At 44.7% G+C, this 18,862-nt stretch overlaps 1 protein-coding gene across 2 annotated transcripts in view; it reads right to left on the reverse strand.

Moving 5' to 3' along the window:
- Window positions 1-934: 934 nt before the first annotated feature.
- Window positions 935-18,862, reverse strand: part of Dnah8 (dynein axonemal heavy chain 8) — a 286,935-nt gene continuing 269,007 nt past the window's right edge. For both annotated transcript variants that reach the window (XM_005318733.5, XM_078020075.1), the window contains exons 87-90: window positions 15,681-15,833; window positions 15,410-15,599; window positions 4,415-4,536; window positions 935-1,369 (exon numbers count right to left, since the gene is read on the reverse strand). In XM_005318733.5, coding sequence (XP_005318790.3) covers window positions 1,082-1,369; window positions 4,415-4,536; window positions 15,410-15,599; window positions 15,681-15,833 — 753 coding nt within the window. In that variant the 3' untranslated portion in view covers window positions 935-1,081. The remainder of the gene's footprint in view (window positions 1,370-4,414; window positions 4,537-15,409; window positions 15,600-15,680; window positions 15,834-18,862) is intronic.

Below are 18,862 nucleotides of genomic sequence, written 5' to 3' on the forward strand. Positions count from 1 at the left end.
ACATCTTACAGGGGTTACTGCCAGACCATCTCATTGTATTTACCATCCACATCTGTGATCAAGATGACAGAGGATGAGAGAGAGAGCAAGGCAACTTGGGACACTCCCCTCCTTCAGAAGAACACGGGGAATGGAGTTGGTGACTTTAGCTGGAGGCAGGCAAAAAAGGATTCCAGATGAGAAGACCTGTAGAGACACTTTTCAGTATTCTGAAGCGGCATGAGCATTCAATATAGGACCCCATCTGTTTTGTTCAATTGACAATTTCCTTTAGCAGGAAATAAAGGTTCATACTGAGTTTCAGACTAACTACAGAGTAAGAAATAGCTTCACTTTTTAAAGACTTTCAGCATGTAACCTAATTTCATTTGATGGAGTTTGTTTTTCCTTCTCCATTTGCTGCCTAGAAATGTGTTTCATTATCTCCTGCAGAATTGGGGTGGGGAGGGAGAACTGCAGAGTCAAAGTTCCCTGAGCTTGAAGAGCACTAAAAAAATACAATAAAATAAAACAATAGTAAGTAAAATTAAAATAAATGACACGAGCAGCTATCCCAGTGGGGTTTCCATTTTCCATTTCACACCACCCAGCTGTACCACGGAAGGGCACCTCTGGGACCCTCCTGGGTCCACTTAACAAGCACGGAAGAAGGGTGAGCCCAGAGCCCAAGCACAAATCCAGACAGAGGTCAATTTCATCTGAGGAAAAATGGTTTTTACTGTAGGGAAAAGTTTTCATCTACTAGGTTCCTTTTAGGATGTAAGATATTAACACTTCGTCTTGGGTTTTTAAAATTCAAACCTTCCAAAGCATTCTAACACAAAGATAGGATTTTATCTTTAAAAAAGTAATTATAATGACTTTGATTTCTGGAATAAAAAAGCATGAATTCAGAATCCGCTTTTTGAATATTGATATGAGAAGAAACCCAAGCAATGGAAGAACGTGGACTTTTTAATTGAGAGAGAGAGAGGAATCAAGCAGTTATCAGGGAGGAAAGACACACATGGCCAACTCTCTCAATTAGCACCGTCCCTTCCTCCACACGGTTCCTGGTGCCCTCTGCAGGTGGGAAACCAACTTATTTGATGTCGCACAAAAGGGCCACTCCTCTCAGGATCCAGTGATCTGGGGACAGTAGAGTACGCAAATACACCACAGTGATGAAGGTCAAGTCCGTTCGCCTCGGTTTCTTGTAAATAGGACACACGTACAGCTTGGGGTCCTTGGGAGCCGTGGAGTTAATAGCAAAGATGTGGAGCACCGGCAGCTGCATGAAGAGCACCTTGGGGGTGGATTCTGTGAGCTTCCCATTCCGTCTGTCCCAGGATGCTCCATCCATGTAGAGCCCATAAATATATACACCTTCCTGCAAGAGTCAAGCATAAGGGAATAGATTTTTTTAAAAAAATTAGGTGCTGCAAGATGGGCATCCATTAGTGTAATAAACGTCATCAGTTTGGAAAGAAAATATACACCAGTCTTAAAAAGCTGCCAGATGAAGAAAGCACCACTGGGCACATCCTATTAGTGAAATACTGGGCCCAATTTTCCTCTGCGGCATATGATGAGGCTGGCACTGTGGGAGTATTCCTTTTACTGGTAACTGGGGTGCCAGGTGTGGGGCTGGTGTTGGTGGAGGGCGGTCGCCTGGCAACTGAAAAGCCAAATGGCCTATACAAGGAGCTAAGTCTCCAAAAGGTCCTATTTAAGTCGTTGTAAGGTGGGAGCAGGGAGCACAATCTGGAGCTGGTGTCACTTGGGATCTCAGCTGGGCTGGTCAAGCCAACCCAAGGCTCAACCTCGGCTTCAAGGATGAAGGGACATTGCGCAGCCAGGGCTGGCTAGTGGACAATCACAGCGCCCCCAGAGGCCGGGCATGGTACAGACAGGGGCCCTGAAGGGGCCAAGTGGGAAAGTCTGATCATCCTCCCCAGTGACCCTCCCACACCTAGACCTGCCCTCGTGGTTCTCACTATTAAAACAGGAAGACTAGACACATACATAAAGGAAGTTGTTGTTGTTGGAAAAGACCTGAAATGACCTGCACATATTTGTTACTGGAGCTGCCTGATGAAAAGTTCTGAGAGCAAGTGCAGGGACTTCTGAGGTAAAAGGTTACCGAGGTCTTTGTAGAAGGGATGGCCTTGAAATGGGCCCTGAAGGGTGGGCTCCACTTGCAAAGGCAGAGGAGAGAGGGCAGGCATTCCAGGCTGGGACAATGCTACAAAGAAAGGCAGGATGGGTGGAGAAGCCCCAGCGTTCTGTTCAACAGAAGGGTCAATGGTTGTGAGTCAGGGCTTGGCCAGGGAAGAGGCTCAGTGCTAAGATAAAGAGTCTGAACTTTAACCTGCAGGCAGCAGGGAGCCACAGAACATATATTCACTAAAAGGAAAGCGAGAAAGAGAAAAAGACAGACTGGGAAGGAACCACAGGGACCTCCAATAAACATGCAAGCTCATAATGTACATTTGTGTAGAAGATGGTGACCATTTTTTCATTACCAGTGAAGATGGGGTACTGAGAAGCAAATATGGATTATAATGAAGTACCAAGAGATTAGTCGTGAAGTGTTTTCTGGAATCCCCTCATGTGGGTCAGAAACGTATTTTTTGAACCACACACACACACACACACAAAAAAAAAAAAGAAGTAAGAAAAAAAAGAAAAAAGAAACACCGCAAAATCATGGGCAGTCACAGAAAACCAGGCTATGTGATTACCACTGGTAACTTAACAGTTGATAATCCTCTACATGGGCAGTGTAGAAACCAGCCTATAGTCAACTGTATCCCACTCTAAGGTCTTTCAATCTCAGGACCTTATAAAGTCATAGTTAGAAGGTGTGACAGATGAAAGAGTGTCACCCCAAAATTCACATCCATCTACCACCTCAGAATGCAATTATTTGGATTGCATTATATTATTTGGATCAGAATACATATTTTGCAGATATAATTAGTTTAGATAAGGAAATAGTGGGTTACGGCAGGCCTTAAATCCTATCTTCTCTTAGAAGAAGGGAAGAAGGGAAGAAGGTCTGTGACACTGGAGCCAGGGATTGGCAGGATGCATCTACTAACCAACCAATACCAAGGCTGCCCAACCAGCCACCAGAAGCTTGGAGAGAGCATGGAGAGAGATTTTCCCTCAGAGCCTTCTTCTAGAAAAATAGAATATAACCAACACATTGATTTCAGGTTTCTGGCTTTCTAAACTGTGAGGGAATAGATTTCTGTTGTTTTCTGTCACCTGGTTTGTGATATGTTATTGTGACAGCCTTGGGAAACTAAGACAGATTTTGATACCAGAAAGCAGGGGCTCCGCTGTAACGAAGACCTGCAAAAGCAGAAATGAATGGGTCAAAGCTGGAAGCATCTTCTGAGGCATGTGATAGAAAGAACCTAATTACCTTGAAGAGAGGTTGGTGGAAATGTAGAGGTTCGAGGTGTTTGGGGGTGAAGTCTCAGTCAAAAATAAAGAACATGTTATTGGAAACTGGAGAAAAGATGATTCTTGTTATTAAATGGCCAAATACTTAGAAGTGGGAATCATCTGATCCAGTCCCCTTATTGGACAAATGTGGAAATGAAAACCAGAGAAAGGGAAATAACATTTATGGAGTCTCTATGGGGGTGGGGGCCTCCGGCACCAAGCCCACAGGGTCACATTTAAATCCCCACAACTTCTCTCAGTGAGGTTGAACCATCACGCTCATTTTACAGATTAAGAAGTCAAGGCTCTAAAAGGCCCAAGAACTTGCTTAAGCTAATTGAGCAGAGCAGTGTCTGAGTGGTGGCGCTGGGCAGCGCCTGTTTATCTCAGATGAGCACCTACTCCTTCCCCAGCCAGGCGTCTTGCCACCAGGTCCCAAAGATAAGGGGACACTGCTGGAACTGGATCTACCCTGCTAATCCAGTTGGTCTCTACTGCCCTCAGCACTACTCTGCCCCCCCCCCCCCGCCCCGGGAGGGTGTTCTATGAGCAGCCCTAGCAATAGCTGGAAAGGTCTAGAAATTTAATTTAATTTTTTTTTTGTAGATGGACAGCATGCCTTTATTTTGTTTGTTTATTTTTATTTGGTGCTAAGGATGGAACCCAATGCCTCAACAGATGCTAGGCAAGTCCTCTGCCACTGAGCCCCAGCCCCAGCCCCTAGAAAACCCTTTTAAGCAAACACAAAACAGAACCTTAATTCTACAGAAAAGCCACTGGGGAGTTCCAGGGCTCACTAGACCTTGTCATTAACCTTCCACTCCAGCAGACGGAGGAGGTTTTGGCGTCGGGGCCTCCTGGTTACAATGGAAACAGCCCTGGCTGCAAAGCAAACGGACTTCAAGCGGCACTCAAGGGCAGTCTTAAGCTGGACTTGAACTTTCATCCCTGGCCCCAGAATTGTCCCTGCAGCACCTACCACAGGGGGTGTTGTGATCTCCTCCTTGGTCTGCCGCAGAACGTCGTTGTGGATGGTCACGGTGTCCAGTGCCCAGCCTTTGTGAGCCCGGGTCACTTCCTGCCTCATTGCTGTGAGGAAGCCTTAAGAAGAAAAAAGAAGACAATTTGGTGCCCTGATGTAGTCCACTTTAGGAGCAAGCAAGAGGCAATGCTAAGCATTACTTGCTGATCAATCTCCAGACTGCACTCCTGTTCCAAGAGGAGTTGACACCAAACCCCAGGGGGCCATTTCTCCCAGGGTTTTGTTTCTATGGGGACTGTGATGAGCTACATCTTTCCTGTCAGCTGGGAGCAGGAGAACAGCACCCTTTCTTTCTCCGACCAGGCCTTGGTTTGAAAGTCCCCTGAGATTCCAACTGCTCAAGGCCTCTAAGGGTCATAACCCACCTGGCCCTTGCTCGTACTCTGTATTGGAAAACACAATATTGAATGTGTGACCGGAATGTTAGAAGTATTCTGAGAAACAGCATTCCAATTAAACTCAAATCAAACCATTATCAAGCTTCTATTTGCTATAATGGAACAATTTCATTTAGTCTAAGGAAATAAGGCATAAAGCCCAAATAGGAAACCTGACTTTCAATTTGATCAAACAAAGCAATCACACCGGAAAGGAAAGCTACATGTTTTAATGTTCATAATACAGTTATTTTAAGATAATACGTGGCTCTGTATACCGTGGCCTTTCTTTAAACTTAATATTTGCAGATCATGCCACTCAATTTGATAAGAGCAGTCTTTCTTGGAGCGTGGCATTTGATGTTAGAAAGAAAAAGAAAAAAAAAAACCTAAACTTCAAAATGGGCTTCAAAACCTTAAGTTGTGTCTGTGACCTCGCTGTTATATTTTGGCCTTCATATAAATATTGAAAATCATGGAGCTCTCCAGTGAGTAAAGTGTTGGGACATACACATCCCTGCTACTATTAAATTAGTGAACTCAGAGTCAAACTAACATGTTAAGTGATAACGCTCTGATAGGTTTGAAGGGGAAAAGGGGAGTTACAAGGTGTAATAAGCACTGAGAAAAGACCTCTCGGAGATGGAGAGGGTTTCCAGCCCTTTTCCACGAAGGGAGTCAAGTTCTCCCCATTACTACATGAGACATGTGGAGGGGCACTCATGTGGCCTTTCTTTCATTTGTCGATGCTCTCCGGTGTGGTCACGTATGCCAGGCACCACTCTGTGTGTGAGGGTCACAAAGACGAGGAGGCCATCCATGGACCCTGCACTCCAGGGACTTGGCCTGGAGAGCGCGTGGAGGGAGGCAGGACAGGAGTGAGCCAAACTCAGGACAGTTCAAGGAAGACTGAGAAGATGAAGTCAAATGCGGCTGTTGAGGGATGCACAGGAGTTTACCAGAAGGGATGATTGCAGTGAGAGGAGCCACAAATGCACAGAGAGGCCGGGGGTGGGAGGCCGTGGTGCCAGAGAAGGCTGGAACAACTGTGGGGCCTGATGTTTCAAGGCCAGAGCTTGCCCTTGATCCTGTGGATGATGAGGAGCAGTGACTTGGTTGTATTTGCCTCTTGGAAAGCTTACTCAAGGTGCCACTAAAACAGGATGTGGGTGCTCATGAAGGCCCCTTGTGTTAAAAAGAAAAGTTGGTCAGTCAACCAGAGTAAGAAGAGATGACTTTATGATGTTAACCTCAGGGGCTGGGGCTGGAGCTCAATGGCAGAGCACTTGCCTAGCATGTGTGAGGCACTGGGTTTGACCCTCGGCACCACATAAAAATAAATAAATAAACAATAAAATAATTATTAAGAAAGATATTAACTATGGGGAAGGGGGCCAGGAAACATGGTGGAAGTCTGTTTGGCAGCAGCTGGAGTCAGTGCCTGGACTCTATGTGGAGCCCTGGGAGGTGATCTGACCAGCATGTGATGGTGTTGCCTTCCATTTCAAATACTGGGGATCCCACACCATAGTAGTAAAACATTGTGTGTGCTCGCCAATCAGTGGGATGATCGAACCTAATGCACCCTCTCATCACTCCACAAAGATGTCATTTTCGTCATTCAACATTAAGTGTTCAGCCATGTGGTGTATTAGACACTGCACATTCAAGTGGAGGACTTGGAATTAAATTGACCCTATTTTATGATATTTTAAAATTTACTACCGATCTATGAATCCACAAGGTCCTAATGTACAAGGCATGAATTCTAGTCAGAACCATCTATCTGCACAAGTTGAATAATTGGATTTTTCTATAATACTTTAAGTTCCAACTAAAGTGCAAATTTGACCTCACTCCATATGGCTGGTTCTCAGGCAATGCCACAGGTGTCAGACTGGGAATGAGAAGAATTCTCTCTAATGTAAAACACCTGCTTTGAAAGGCAGTCATTGTCAAAGAGCTCTGAAAACTCTAGTGCAATTAAGGAAAGACCATTTCCTGTCCTCTCCCTACTGGGAGTATGCATGACACTGCTCAGTGGATTTCAGCAGTAAGTGACCTAATGCTTAGGAAGCAGTGCTAGTCAGCTAGGAGGTGGAATCTGGAACACGTGTCAGCTTGAACCCTCAAGAAAGGAAAATGTGCTAGGCGTGGTAGTGCACACTTGTAATCCTAGTAACTAGAGAGGTGGAGGCAGGAGGATCACAAGTTTGAGGCCAGCCTCAGCAACTTAGCAAAATGCCAGAACTCAGCAAGACCCTGTCTCAGAATAAAAAATAAAAAGAGCTGGGGGTGTGATTCAGTGGTAAAGCGCTTCTGGGATCATTCCCCAGTACCAAAAAGAAAAAGAAAATGTTAACTAAATATATTTGAAGCTTAAGAGTGGAGGACAGTATTCCATGGGCCATTTCTACTCCGAGAACATGGAGAAGACACTCAATTTTTCAAGCCTTGATAGTTTGTTTTGGCTTCCTGAAAAGAATACAATCTTAAGGAATTCAAAGGGTAGTACATCTACTGAAGTATTCATTGTTTAATTAAAAAACAAAAACCTGAATGTCCATCTTTTTTGGAGATTATGTCAAATCTAATGGATTTTAAATTTGTTCTTTCTGAAGTCTGTATAATTCCAAAAGCCTATCGATACACTTTTCTTTATAAAAGCCTGGAAATCAGTACTTTTGTTTTGGCACAAATTTAGTTTGAGTCATTCTTAAAGTGATGGGAAAGCGATTCCCATGTTCATGTGTCTGAAGGAAGAAACAAAAGTTGGGGAAAGTCTTCAACAGTAATAACCCTCTGTTTTCCATGATATTTAACCACCCACATGAAAATGGGCAATTTAACTATTTAAACATCTGAGTTACACGTGGTCTAAATGAGATGCTTAAAAAAATTTCCCTTTCAAACAAATCCAGAAAGCATAATGAATTATTAAAACACTTGTCAAGATTGTTCTCTTGCTCTTTCTCTCTCTCTCTCTTTTTAAAATTTACTTTTAGCTTATTCTTTGGAAACTCAACTCCAAAGTAACACTTGTTAGATGTTAATTCCCATAACGGCAGTAATCCAGCATTTCAGCAAACTCATTACCATTGTTTGGCTTGTGCAATCAGCTGGCTTAAGGAAAGCCATGGGCTCCTCCAAGCATCATTTCATACAAAGTCTTAGAAAAGACGAAAGAAATGGCTAGTCAGGAAGGATGCTCTCCTCAACTTTATCAGGAGTGGTTGGTGTTCTGTAACCTTGGACCTATACCAAAAATAGACAACATTTTTTTTTTCTCTAACAAATGTACCAGTCCTTCTGTAATGGGCCATAGGTTGTGCAGTATTTCCTGTCTAAACAGTTACCAAGCCTCCCAGAAGCATCTTCGAAGATAAGGAGAAATGATGTTCCTGCCACAAGTTTATGACAGGCAGTTTTTCCCCCAAATGAGAAGCAAACATAGTTCATTGCTAAGTTAAATAAAAGGTCAGAAATCATTAAACAAAGATGGGGTGGATGGGTCCAGTTGAATGAGAAGGCACCAGGCGCCTCTCCCGACTCTTTGCTGGCAGCTCTAAGGAAGACATCGGAAACTGCTGAATATTGAAAACACCAGAGGAGCTTTGAAAACTCCCGATTCCCACATCACAGTCCAGGTCAACAACACCAGACTCCCTGGAGGTAGTGTCTGGGCATCAGGGTTGTTGTAAGGCAGGCTTGATTCTCAGACTTTACTGTTCACAGAACTCATCTGGGGAAGTGGCTCTGATAGACAGGAAGGTCCTGATGCAGTAGGCAGGTCAAGGGTGGGGTTCGAGGAGCTGCGTTTCTGTGACACCTGCCACCAGGGACTGGCACTGGGGGATCACAGAGCAGTAACAAAGATCTAAGTTCAAGGTTGGGGTAAGTGGGTCTGAGAACCACGGTTCTACGCGAGACAGGTCTCAGAAGTCACTGATTATTCACCTTTGTTGGAAGAGCTGGTTTGACAAGTGAAAGGGCAATGCCTCCCTGTAAAATATCAGCAGGGCTGTCAGTAGCACCAGCTGACTCCTTCCAGGGCCTGTGAGACACATGTTCTCCCACAGGCCAGGAGATGGTTGGCTCCAACAAAACCTCAGCACACACGGAAGAGTTGGGAGTAATTCTTTTGGCAAGAGTGGAGCCTGCTACCCACCCTGTCTCACACTCTGCAATGTATTCCTTGCACTTGATCCATTGTCTTCTGGTGCTAAGTTGATGCCTCTTTCCCTTGACTCCAAATCCCACTTCTTCCCCTGCTCCTCCACATCCCCACGAGTCCTTCTGGCATGATTCTACCTACTCAGAACACATCCTACCATCTTGCCCTTGCTGGAACCTGGCTCAGCCCTAAAGACCTTGCTCTTCCACAACCCTCCCTCCACCCCTTATGAGAATCTGCTACATCCTCTGGCCACGAGCCGTTCCCCTCATTCCTCATGTCATCTGCCCACCTGCCACCAAGGACTGAGTACCCTGCCAACACCAGGGTCTCTTCAGTATCCCATCCAGCAGTGCGGTCCAGCCTCTCCTGGGCCTCCTCATGTCTTTAACTCACTGACTCCGCCCCCTGTCTTTACTTCCTTTCCTGTTTACTTAATTCTATTCTTTTCATCACTTGCCAAGCGAAACCCTGATCGTGAATGGGTCCAAATATCCCTCTCCTTACACCTAACCCTACCATGGAAAGAAAACAAGCAAGCTCTTTCCTCTTACCACTATCCTCCAGCTTGCTTCTCCTCTTTGAAGACAAGTTTCTTGAGAGAATCATCCATATTGCCACTCACCCTACCTGCTGCCTGACCCTTCCACTGCCCCACCTGGTACTTCTCTTGGGACTATTTGGGGCCCACCTGGCTTGACCTCTGGCAGCACCACTACTACTCGGAACCCTCCCTCTCTTTGTCTTCCATGACCTCTGCTCTCCTGGTCTCCCCCCTCCCAGCTGTTTGGTCATGCGTGTTGGGGCTGGAGGATGGTACACAAGGAAAGACAGCAGAATCCCAGCAAGGATGACTTGGGAGGAAGATGACCCAGGTAGGTCATGGCACTGGTGAGGCTCATGGGAGCCTGGGACATCCTACACTGGCAACTGGAAATGAGGAATCAGAATTCCGCACTGGGACTTTAGGTAGGCAGAGATGAATAGTTTACCTATGTGAGCATGGCTGAGCTCATTGACGAGGGGGCCAAGTCCAAGGGCAGAAATTGCCTGAATAAAGCCCAGAAAGTAGGCTGAGAAGCAGCCCTCTAAGGGATGGGAAAAGAACCACAGAAGGGAATGGATGGAAGCCAAGGTCTGGAAGAGTTTCTAGAATCAGCATCCTAGCTACAGCCAAGGGGATATAGTTGGCAGGGAGCTCATTAGGTACGGGGTCCTTGCAGAGAGTGTTTCAGTATAACATGGCAGTGGGCCAGATGACAAGGGACAGGGTGGCCGGTGAGGAAGGTAACTGTGTACAAGAGCAGAATTATGAGATGAGGATGTGATGCAGGCCAGTGCTTGGAAGCCCCTCACACACCAGGACAACAGAACCACATGTTATTCCCTCAGAGGCATTTTGAACATGTCCACAGTCCTTCCGTACTTCTGGGTTTGTGCACAGGGTAGGTCAGTGCTGCTATTATTCAAATTCCATTCACCCAGACCCCCTCAGACATGAGGAGCAGCTCTGGCTCTGTGAACAGCTGCCCCAGGGCCTCGCTTAGAATTGCTACTAGTTGTCCCCCAGTCCCTTCCAGCCCTGGAGTTCTGTGAACCCTCGGTGCACTCTTCCACTTCCACAAACAGCGGGCTCTCGCAACTATCCTCAAGACGAGCATCTGGAAATTGCAGCTAGCTGCTGACAATGCCCTGACAACACACACACACACACACACACACACACACACACACACACACACATAGGCGAGAGGATGCAGGTGATTGTCACAGAAACACAAGATAACAGGACAAAAATCACCCATCTCCTTGCTTCCGCAAAAATCCCCTCTAAGTGAAAAATCTTGATTCATGTTAGGAAATAATAAGTTGTTACTGATACCTGCTGCAGCAGCCTGGCGTGGCTTGTCAAGACACTGAGATAAAAGCATAGAAAAAAAATGAGCACAGTTTGGCATCTAAGTGGCATCAAGCTCCAGACTGAGTTAGACATTTGGAAAACAATGATACTGCGTGGTTCCATCTAATATGGAGGTGTGAGGCCTGCGGGGCACGCTCAGCCTCTGCCTCCGCCGTTATTAGCAGCACCTGTGAGTCACACCAACATCAAACGGTAAAGTGTGGCTATCAATTAGAAGGTTTCAAAAGACAGTCGATGCTCTGGCTTGAAGACGGACGCTTCACAACTCATATTTCTTAGGTTTAAACACATTCCCACATGCAGAGCACTCTCTCTCTCTCTCTTTCTCTCTCTCTCTCTCTCTCTCTCTCTCTCTCTCTCACACACACACACACACACACACACACACACACACAAGCTCCTGCACCAGCATCTAAATCGTGCATACGTGATGCCCTGCAGAAGGGATGCCCGTGGGGAAAAGAGACCACAGCAACCCTTTGCACCCCAAGAGGTGCAATCTTAGACGGTATGAGAACAAGGGCACTGTCACTTCTGGGGGGACCAGGGGAGGGCAAAGGCACTGTTGGTCCGAGGAATCTGTTGGGAGGCACATCCATGCACTGAAGAAGCAACAAATACTACAGGTCACAGATGCAGAGAGCTTGACCATTTTAATCAAATCTAATTGCCACACGGTTGAGCTCATCAATTGCTACAGAAATGATTGTGGCGGGGGCTGAAAATACCAGCTGAGCTGCACGGCGGCTGACTCAGCCTCCTCAAATATGACAGACAAACATCGGCCAGTCCTAAGGCAAACGAACAGTGCTCTGAGAGGCGCCAGCTTGGGCACAGAGCCGGGGGGGCAACTGAAGCATGTCATCTGTCCTTGAGGGCCTCAAAGTCACTTTGGGAAACACACAGTGGACAGCATCAGATGCCATATTATGTTACAATATGATAAAAATTAAAGTCATGCGAAATTGAAACATGAAAGTGCTTCATAGTCCAGGTGAGTTTGACTGTATGTGTCTGTCATGACCCGGGGCTCCTTGGTGACCTCTTTGCAAACCTAATTGTGTTTTACCTACCTGAGTGGGGTCTTTAAAAGCATGATTATTGGTGCATTATAATTATAGGTAATAGCAGAACTCATTGTTATGTATTCATGTATGCACATAATATCATTTGTTCGATTTAATTCCCCAGGACTTATTCCTCCCTCAGGTCCCCTTCTTCTACTTTACTGGTCTCCCTTCTGTTTTCATGTGAAGTCCACCCACTTTGTGTGGGATTATTTTTTAAAGCCATCAACTAAAACTAAACAAGGACCTCATTCCATCGAAGGAGACGGTGTTAGAAGATACAAAACTCAGGAGACATATTCATGTCGCGAAACCTACTGCTGTCACATGGAGGTCAGCAAGGCCTCCAACTGGAAAGGGCTTTGTGCACCCTGTCTGTGAGCTTGCACAGGCTTGCTGGATTTGGCCAAGTGTGTGGAACAGAAAGTAATTGTCAAGAGGAGGAAAAGGAAGCAGGAAGTGATTAGTGTGCAGGAAGAGTGACTTCCAGTCTTTTATGCAATGAACAGAGAGCAATCATAGATAAGGGCGAGTGTGCCTGTGTGCCTATGTGTAAGGGAAGGGTTCTTACTTGCATAAGTCTGGGCTTTCCAAGACACAGAGAGCCAGGAGAGAAGGAATCAAAGTCCCACTCAAAAACAGAAGAAAAGAGAAAGGATTCATATTATTAACAAGTGAAGGCAAATGAGAAGTGAACCAAAGTGTACATCTACATTTGCATTTCTTTCGATATTGTTCTGGTTTGAACATCACTTCACCAAGACTAACAAGGAGAGATTAGTCCATAAAAATCAAATTCAATTAAAGATCAGTTCAAGTGTTAATTAGAGGGGTTAACACTTTGCTATCTTAAGTTACAGGTGAAAAAAAAACCAAGATAATCATTGGAAGAAGGTGTATTGCCATGATGTATGATGTGACTCTGTCATTTGTGCCTATGGGAAGCCAGGGATGAATCCATCCCACTTCCTTGGTCTCTGAATATCAAAAATACACTCAATGATCTCAGCCTTCTGGGCTCCTGGTGGCTTCTCCTGGGATCCCAGTTTGGAATATTTTCTCAGGGTATTTTCTATCCACTCTCATGCCTCCCCGACCCCAGATGTGTTATCTTTGTCTTGTGCTTTCTTATGAACCAATATTTTTTCCTACAAGAACTTGTCACAAATGTAATCAATATGTAAGTAGTGGCTCAATGTTTGTCTCCCTTACTATTCTGTGAATTTTGCAAGAGTGAGAACTGTCTTATCTGGCCTTTTCTCACTGCACATAGTAGGTATGTACCTGGTCTGTACCAGGTACATATGAACATTTATTTCATGAAGGACTAAATGCATGAAGTACCAAAAGAAAAAAAAATACACTCAATGACCTCACAGATTTTAAAATCAGTGGTCCTTGAGGCTGGGGTCGTGGCTCAGCGGTAGAGCGCTTGCCTCGAACATGTGAGGCACTGGGATCCATCTTTAGCACCACATAAAAAATAAATAAACAAAATAAAGCTATTGTGTTCATCTATAAATAAAAAATATTTTTTAAAAATCAGTGGTCCTGATGCTGCTTCTGAACTCCAGGTCTCCCAGTGCATCTCTGCACCTGAATGTTCCTCCAGCACTCTCCAAAATCCAGTGCTCCTCCTGGCCTTGCCACCCAAGGTCCCTCTTGAACTTGCTCCCTGTCCTGTACTTTGCCTGCAGCCGAAGGCACAGCCTCTCCTTGCTCTCTCAAAAATGTCCATTTGATTCATCAAATCTGTTCTCCCATCTGCACCTTGTTAAGATCCCAGGCTCTTCCATGGACCTGCGAGGAGTCTCACTGCTCTGGGCCCCGGGATTCTAGTCCACCCTCCACCAACTCCTGGGATTATCTTCTGAGCTTTGGTGACTTCCCATGGCCTTCATGACATAGCCAGAACTCCTCTAAAAGACACCACCTGAGCCCCTGTGTCCTGAGCTGGGTGTCCTTTTTCCACTGGACGTGCCTGGGCTTTGCTCAGGCCTCTGCCTGGAATGACCTTTTCTTGCATCCACTACAAACCCGACTCACTGCTTCCCATGCAAAGCCATTCTCAAGCCCTGCCCAGGCACAATTCATCTCCGTCCCCTGTACCACCCAGTTCTCACACAGAGCACTCATTGCGTCGAGTTAAGGTTTGCTGATGCACTTGTCTTACCAACAAGATTATGGAGTTCTTTAGGGCAGGAATCAGGTCTCAAATCTGTCTCTGTTGAAAGCACCCTGCACAGGGGCTGGCAAATGGAAGGTGCTTAAACAATCCTGATTAAATTAGATGCTATATCTTCAGGCTCCCCAGTCAGGAATTATCTGGTGACAACTTACTCTAATGGAGGGCTTGCAAGGAGGAAAACTAATCATGAGCTTCCGGCTCAGTGTATTTCCACCTAGGGAATACAGCCACACAGCCAGCATCCAGCTCCGAAAACAGCATTCCCAGGCCCAGCCCCAGAAGTCTGCTGCGCCCTCTCCTAATCACTGCGCCCCCTGCCCCCATGTAACCAGGATTCTGACTTTTGACACCATAGGCCTGCACCTGGCCTTGTCCTTTGTATAAACTGAATCATCCAAGATGTCATGTTTTCTGTTTTGCTGCCTTTACTCAATGTTATTTTATGAGATTCAACCTTATTTCTTGAGTAGAAGCAACTCATTCTAAATCGGTAAGTGTGAATGTTTCTTAAATTGTATTACACATGGCGCCAGGAGGTGCCAAACCATGAGAAATCCAACATCTCTTCATTTTGGCCAAGAATCCCTTGAAGCAAAACCACCCGTTTTGTAGTAAGACAGAAAGTTGTTGGGTTTCGAACCCTATGAACTCTGACATGGAGCAGGTAACTTTCTGAGTAAACACTCTCAAAATGAAGGGAGAAATGAATCAGAATGACAAAACACTCTTTCTGGGGAAAAAAAAGACCAAAAATCCTGGTTTGGAGGGGAGGGAGACCCCCGAAGCTCCCTTAGTATTTTTGCCACATCACATGACAGTTTTTGAAATCAGGCTCATCTTCTGACCTCCATGAACAATTTTTTTTTTTTTGCCTCTTCTGGGGCTTCATTTAAAAAATTTCTCCACCAACATTTAAAACTAAAATTTGAGAGAATTTTTTTTTAAAAAACTCTTTTTCCCCTAACCACAGAGTGACAGTTTGCTGAAGTGGTGGAAAAGAGAGGACTGGGCCACTGCATTGTGGAAGAAAGATAAGAACAACTTCAGATTGAACTTGTTAAGCAAGGAGAGCAGGGTTATCTATGTTCTCCAACCGTGGAGAGGACACGTCCAGCACCTGCAGCGTACCTTCACCATGCAATAGCACTATCCAACCGTCCATCCACACAAGTCCAAGTGCTGCCCACTCTCCCAGGAGCACCTACCTTGGGGATTAAAGAAACCAGTCATCCAGAACACATTGGGCCTCCCTTCAAATATCCAAGTGGCGAACTGTGCGTTTCTTTCCAAAAGTTCAGTGAACCAGAAGCCCAGGGTGGACGAGTCCCAGGACACCCTTTTCCAGAGCTGAGGTATACGAGCATCGTACATGTTGTCCAGGGCGTCTCTCAAGTTCTGAGGAAGATGAAGGTAACATATGTGAGTGAGAAACAGCAGCAGGAGAGAGAGGTGACTGCTGAGCGGTGGGCGGCTCACCTCACTCATGATGATTGTCCCCTCAATGGCCAGTTTCAGATCGCTCAGGCTAGTGCGGAGGATGGAAATGACCCTTTGCATCCTGTCAATTTCTTGTCTAAGAAATATGTTCATGGAATTAAGATGCCCCATCTTTATCAAACGAGCTTTCACCTAAAACAAAGCACATGATAAAATCATCTACCATTTCTCTTTCAGTGACCTGTCTCCCTTCTGGATTCTTTTTCCTCTTCTGGGTGTATCTCTACCAGACCGAACAAACTCTAAAATATCTCTTGCAGAACCAAACTTGCCATTAAGTTGCCCATTTTCTGAGCTTCAAAAACTACGGTTCAAACAAAATGATTTTTATTTCCTACTGATTGTACTCAGTTGATGATTGGAAATGTAATTTTTAAAAGCTGAAATAAGAATTGTACCTTTTTCCCCTTTCAAATGATTAAGTATTGAGTGTCAGTTGAATATTCTTTTGCAATCTAACTTTTGTAAGAGAACAGTGGAATATTTTTTTCATTATGCTTGCAGAGCTGTAATTAGAAATGTCACAGAAAGTTAATACAGCCAAAATCTTTACAGAACACTTACCAAAGAATAGGATTAGCTGTAGTTTTTCCTAAGATCATGGTTGCCTTGGCTATGGTGCCTAAAAAGAGCCTTTCCTAATCTAATCAATGAAAATATTTGACTTTGTGGGAGAGCCATTACAGACCTGTCATTTGATCCTTTGGGTATACTGACCATTTTTAAGAGATCAATACAAAAGCCTCTAGTTGTGGGAACAACAAAACCTAACAATTACAGGAAAATAAGCCAATATATATTCACCTTTCCATTTAGTGACATATGTCAAGAAAGACTGGCTACAGGTACTGGCAGGCACTCACATAGGAGTCTGTACTTTCTGTTAGCCACAATCTGAGAGATGCCAGAATAGGAAGAATGTGGACAGACACACAGAGAGGGAGAGAATCTGATATGATGTTCCCATCCAAAGAATCATCAGGAAGCCTGGAATCAGCTGTAGGATTCTCTGCCAGAGATAACCACACCTCTTCTTGGAGACAGATGGGCTTCGGGGTCTTCTGAACTGTTCCCATTTTACAAAACAGGCCTCTGGCGTGGGAGTTTCCTTTAGCAATGGACGCCTCTGATTTATTACATGGATCATTTCCAGTGCTTGAAAGATGAATGGGGAAAGCAGTCATATAAAACCAAACAGCCTGGACGGAGCCACTTATGCAGGCAAAACAAATAAGATTAGAATCACAGGCCAACGTGCCAGTGGAGGTCCTGGACCTTGTCCCACATAACAACCTTCAGGGAGCCTCCTGAGTTCCTGGTTCTAGAACCTACATTTTTGCAGTCTCTAGAGCCTTATTCCTGTCTCCATCCTGAGCCCTTCCACCTACGGCAACTGAACACACACATATCCCCTTTCAATAATGACTGCTCTGGGAATTCATTCTTAATGAAAAGGGAAATTACAGAAATACTTCTGCAATTCTACAAATGGGAAATGAAGCCCAGGTATCGATCACAGCATCAAGTCAATAGCCCAGGTCCATTTACTAATGCCAGCCACTGCCCCATGATGACCTCATTCTATGAGCTAAGTGTGGTGCTTGGAAAACTTCAGATTGAGAACCGGATGTTCATAAATAATATCCACACTAATTGTTTAACCCTATTTAATCAGTTCTAGGACTGATTAAAGATCAATTGAGCAAACAGGCTATCTCCATCTATAGTTAAAGTATTTTAAGCATCTCTAAGAATACCCAATCAGTGACACCTTCGCTTTTTGGCCTTAAAGATTTTTTAATTGTTGTTTAGCACAGATTAAGGCATAATAGTACACACTGGTATATAACTGGGTCAATGTGGAAGACTTGCCTGCAGAGGAATTAACTTATTAAGGTATTTTAAAAAGGAAGCAAAAGAAATATTCCAAAGGATGACCAGGATAAACAAACAATTTAGACAGAATTTAGATAAAAGAGTTTAGTAACATAGACAAACCAAATTTACTACGTAGGTAATCTGCAGACAATAGGTAAATTACTGTTTTTCATGGTAATCAGACGTAGATGGTTAGATGCACAAATAGATGCCTAGATTGTTGTTCGTCTATCTAGCTAAATGCACCATTTCCATGGTCAATTCTAGGGGGAAAAGGACAGCGAGAGGGCTATATGATGTATTTCAGAATAACTCCAGATCTCTAACTGGCCTCTCCCTGTCCCAGCTATAGGTAGAAGCCCATAGACAGGTAGCCCTTGGGCTCCCAGCTGCTGGGTGCATCTTTTCCCAGGCTTTGGGAAGCAGGAGAGTGTGCACATGGACCACAGTTACCCCTGCAGTAGAGGTTAGCTTCTGACCTTTTAATTGAGGAGCTAAACTTTACTCCCTGGTAAAGCTAAGTCCATCAGTGGTGAAGGATGGAGGCTGAGAATAGGAGAGGAGGATACAGCTCTTTTTCTTGCATGAGGAAGGAAGCTCAAGTTGAGGACCTCTTGACAGAATTTTCATAATATCCCAGCATTTTGCCATAGATAAAAATTACCTTAGGTCAGCAGTTCTCAAAGTGTGGCCTGGGATCCCTGAGGGCCTAAGGATTCTCTTTTTTTAATATTTATTTTTTAGTTTTCGGTGGACACAACATCTTTATTTTGTTTTTATGTGGCACTGAGGATCGAACCCAGCACCCCGCGCATGCCAGGCAAGCCCGCTACCGCTTGAGTCACATCCCCAGCCCCCTAAGGATTCTTGTGGAGTGGGTTTACAGGATTAATCTTTTTTTTTTCCTATAAAAACACTAAGATATTGATTGACTTTTATACCCTTTTGTCTTTTGGGGAATTGAACCCAGAGGCATTTTACCACTGAGCCTCATCCCTAGCCCTCTTAATTTTTTAAAACTTTGAAACAGGATCTTGCTAAGTTGCTTGGGGCCTCACTAAATTGCTGAGGCTGGCCTTGAACTTTCAATCCTCCTGCCTCAGCCTCCCAAGTCACTGGGATTACAGGTGTGCACCACCACACCAGGCACTCTTTTACTTTTATTCTGTTATGACTGTACAGTGGAGTTTACCAAAGGTCATATGACATGATTTACCGACACAGAAGCAGATATGAGAATAGAGGTGTTTTCTATTAAGCCTGACATTAAAAAGATTTGCAAA

Source organism: Ictidomys tridecemlineatus, chromosome 8 (genome assembly GCF_052094955.1).
Source record: "Ictidomys tridecemlineatus isolate mIctTri1 chromosome 8, mIctTri1.hap1, whole genome shotgun sequence".
In the NCBI taxonomy this organism is placed as follows: domain Eukaryota; kingdom Metazoa; phylum Chordata; class Mammalia; order Rodentia; family Sciuridae; genus Ictidomys; species Ictidomys tridecemlineatus.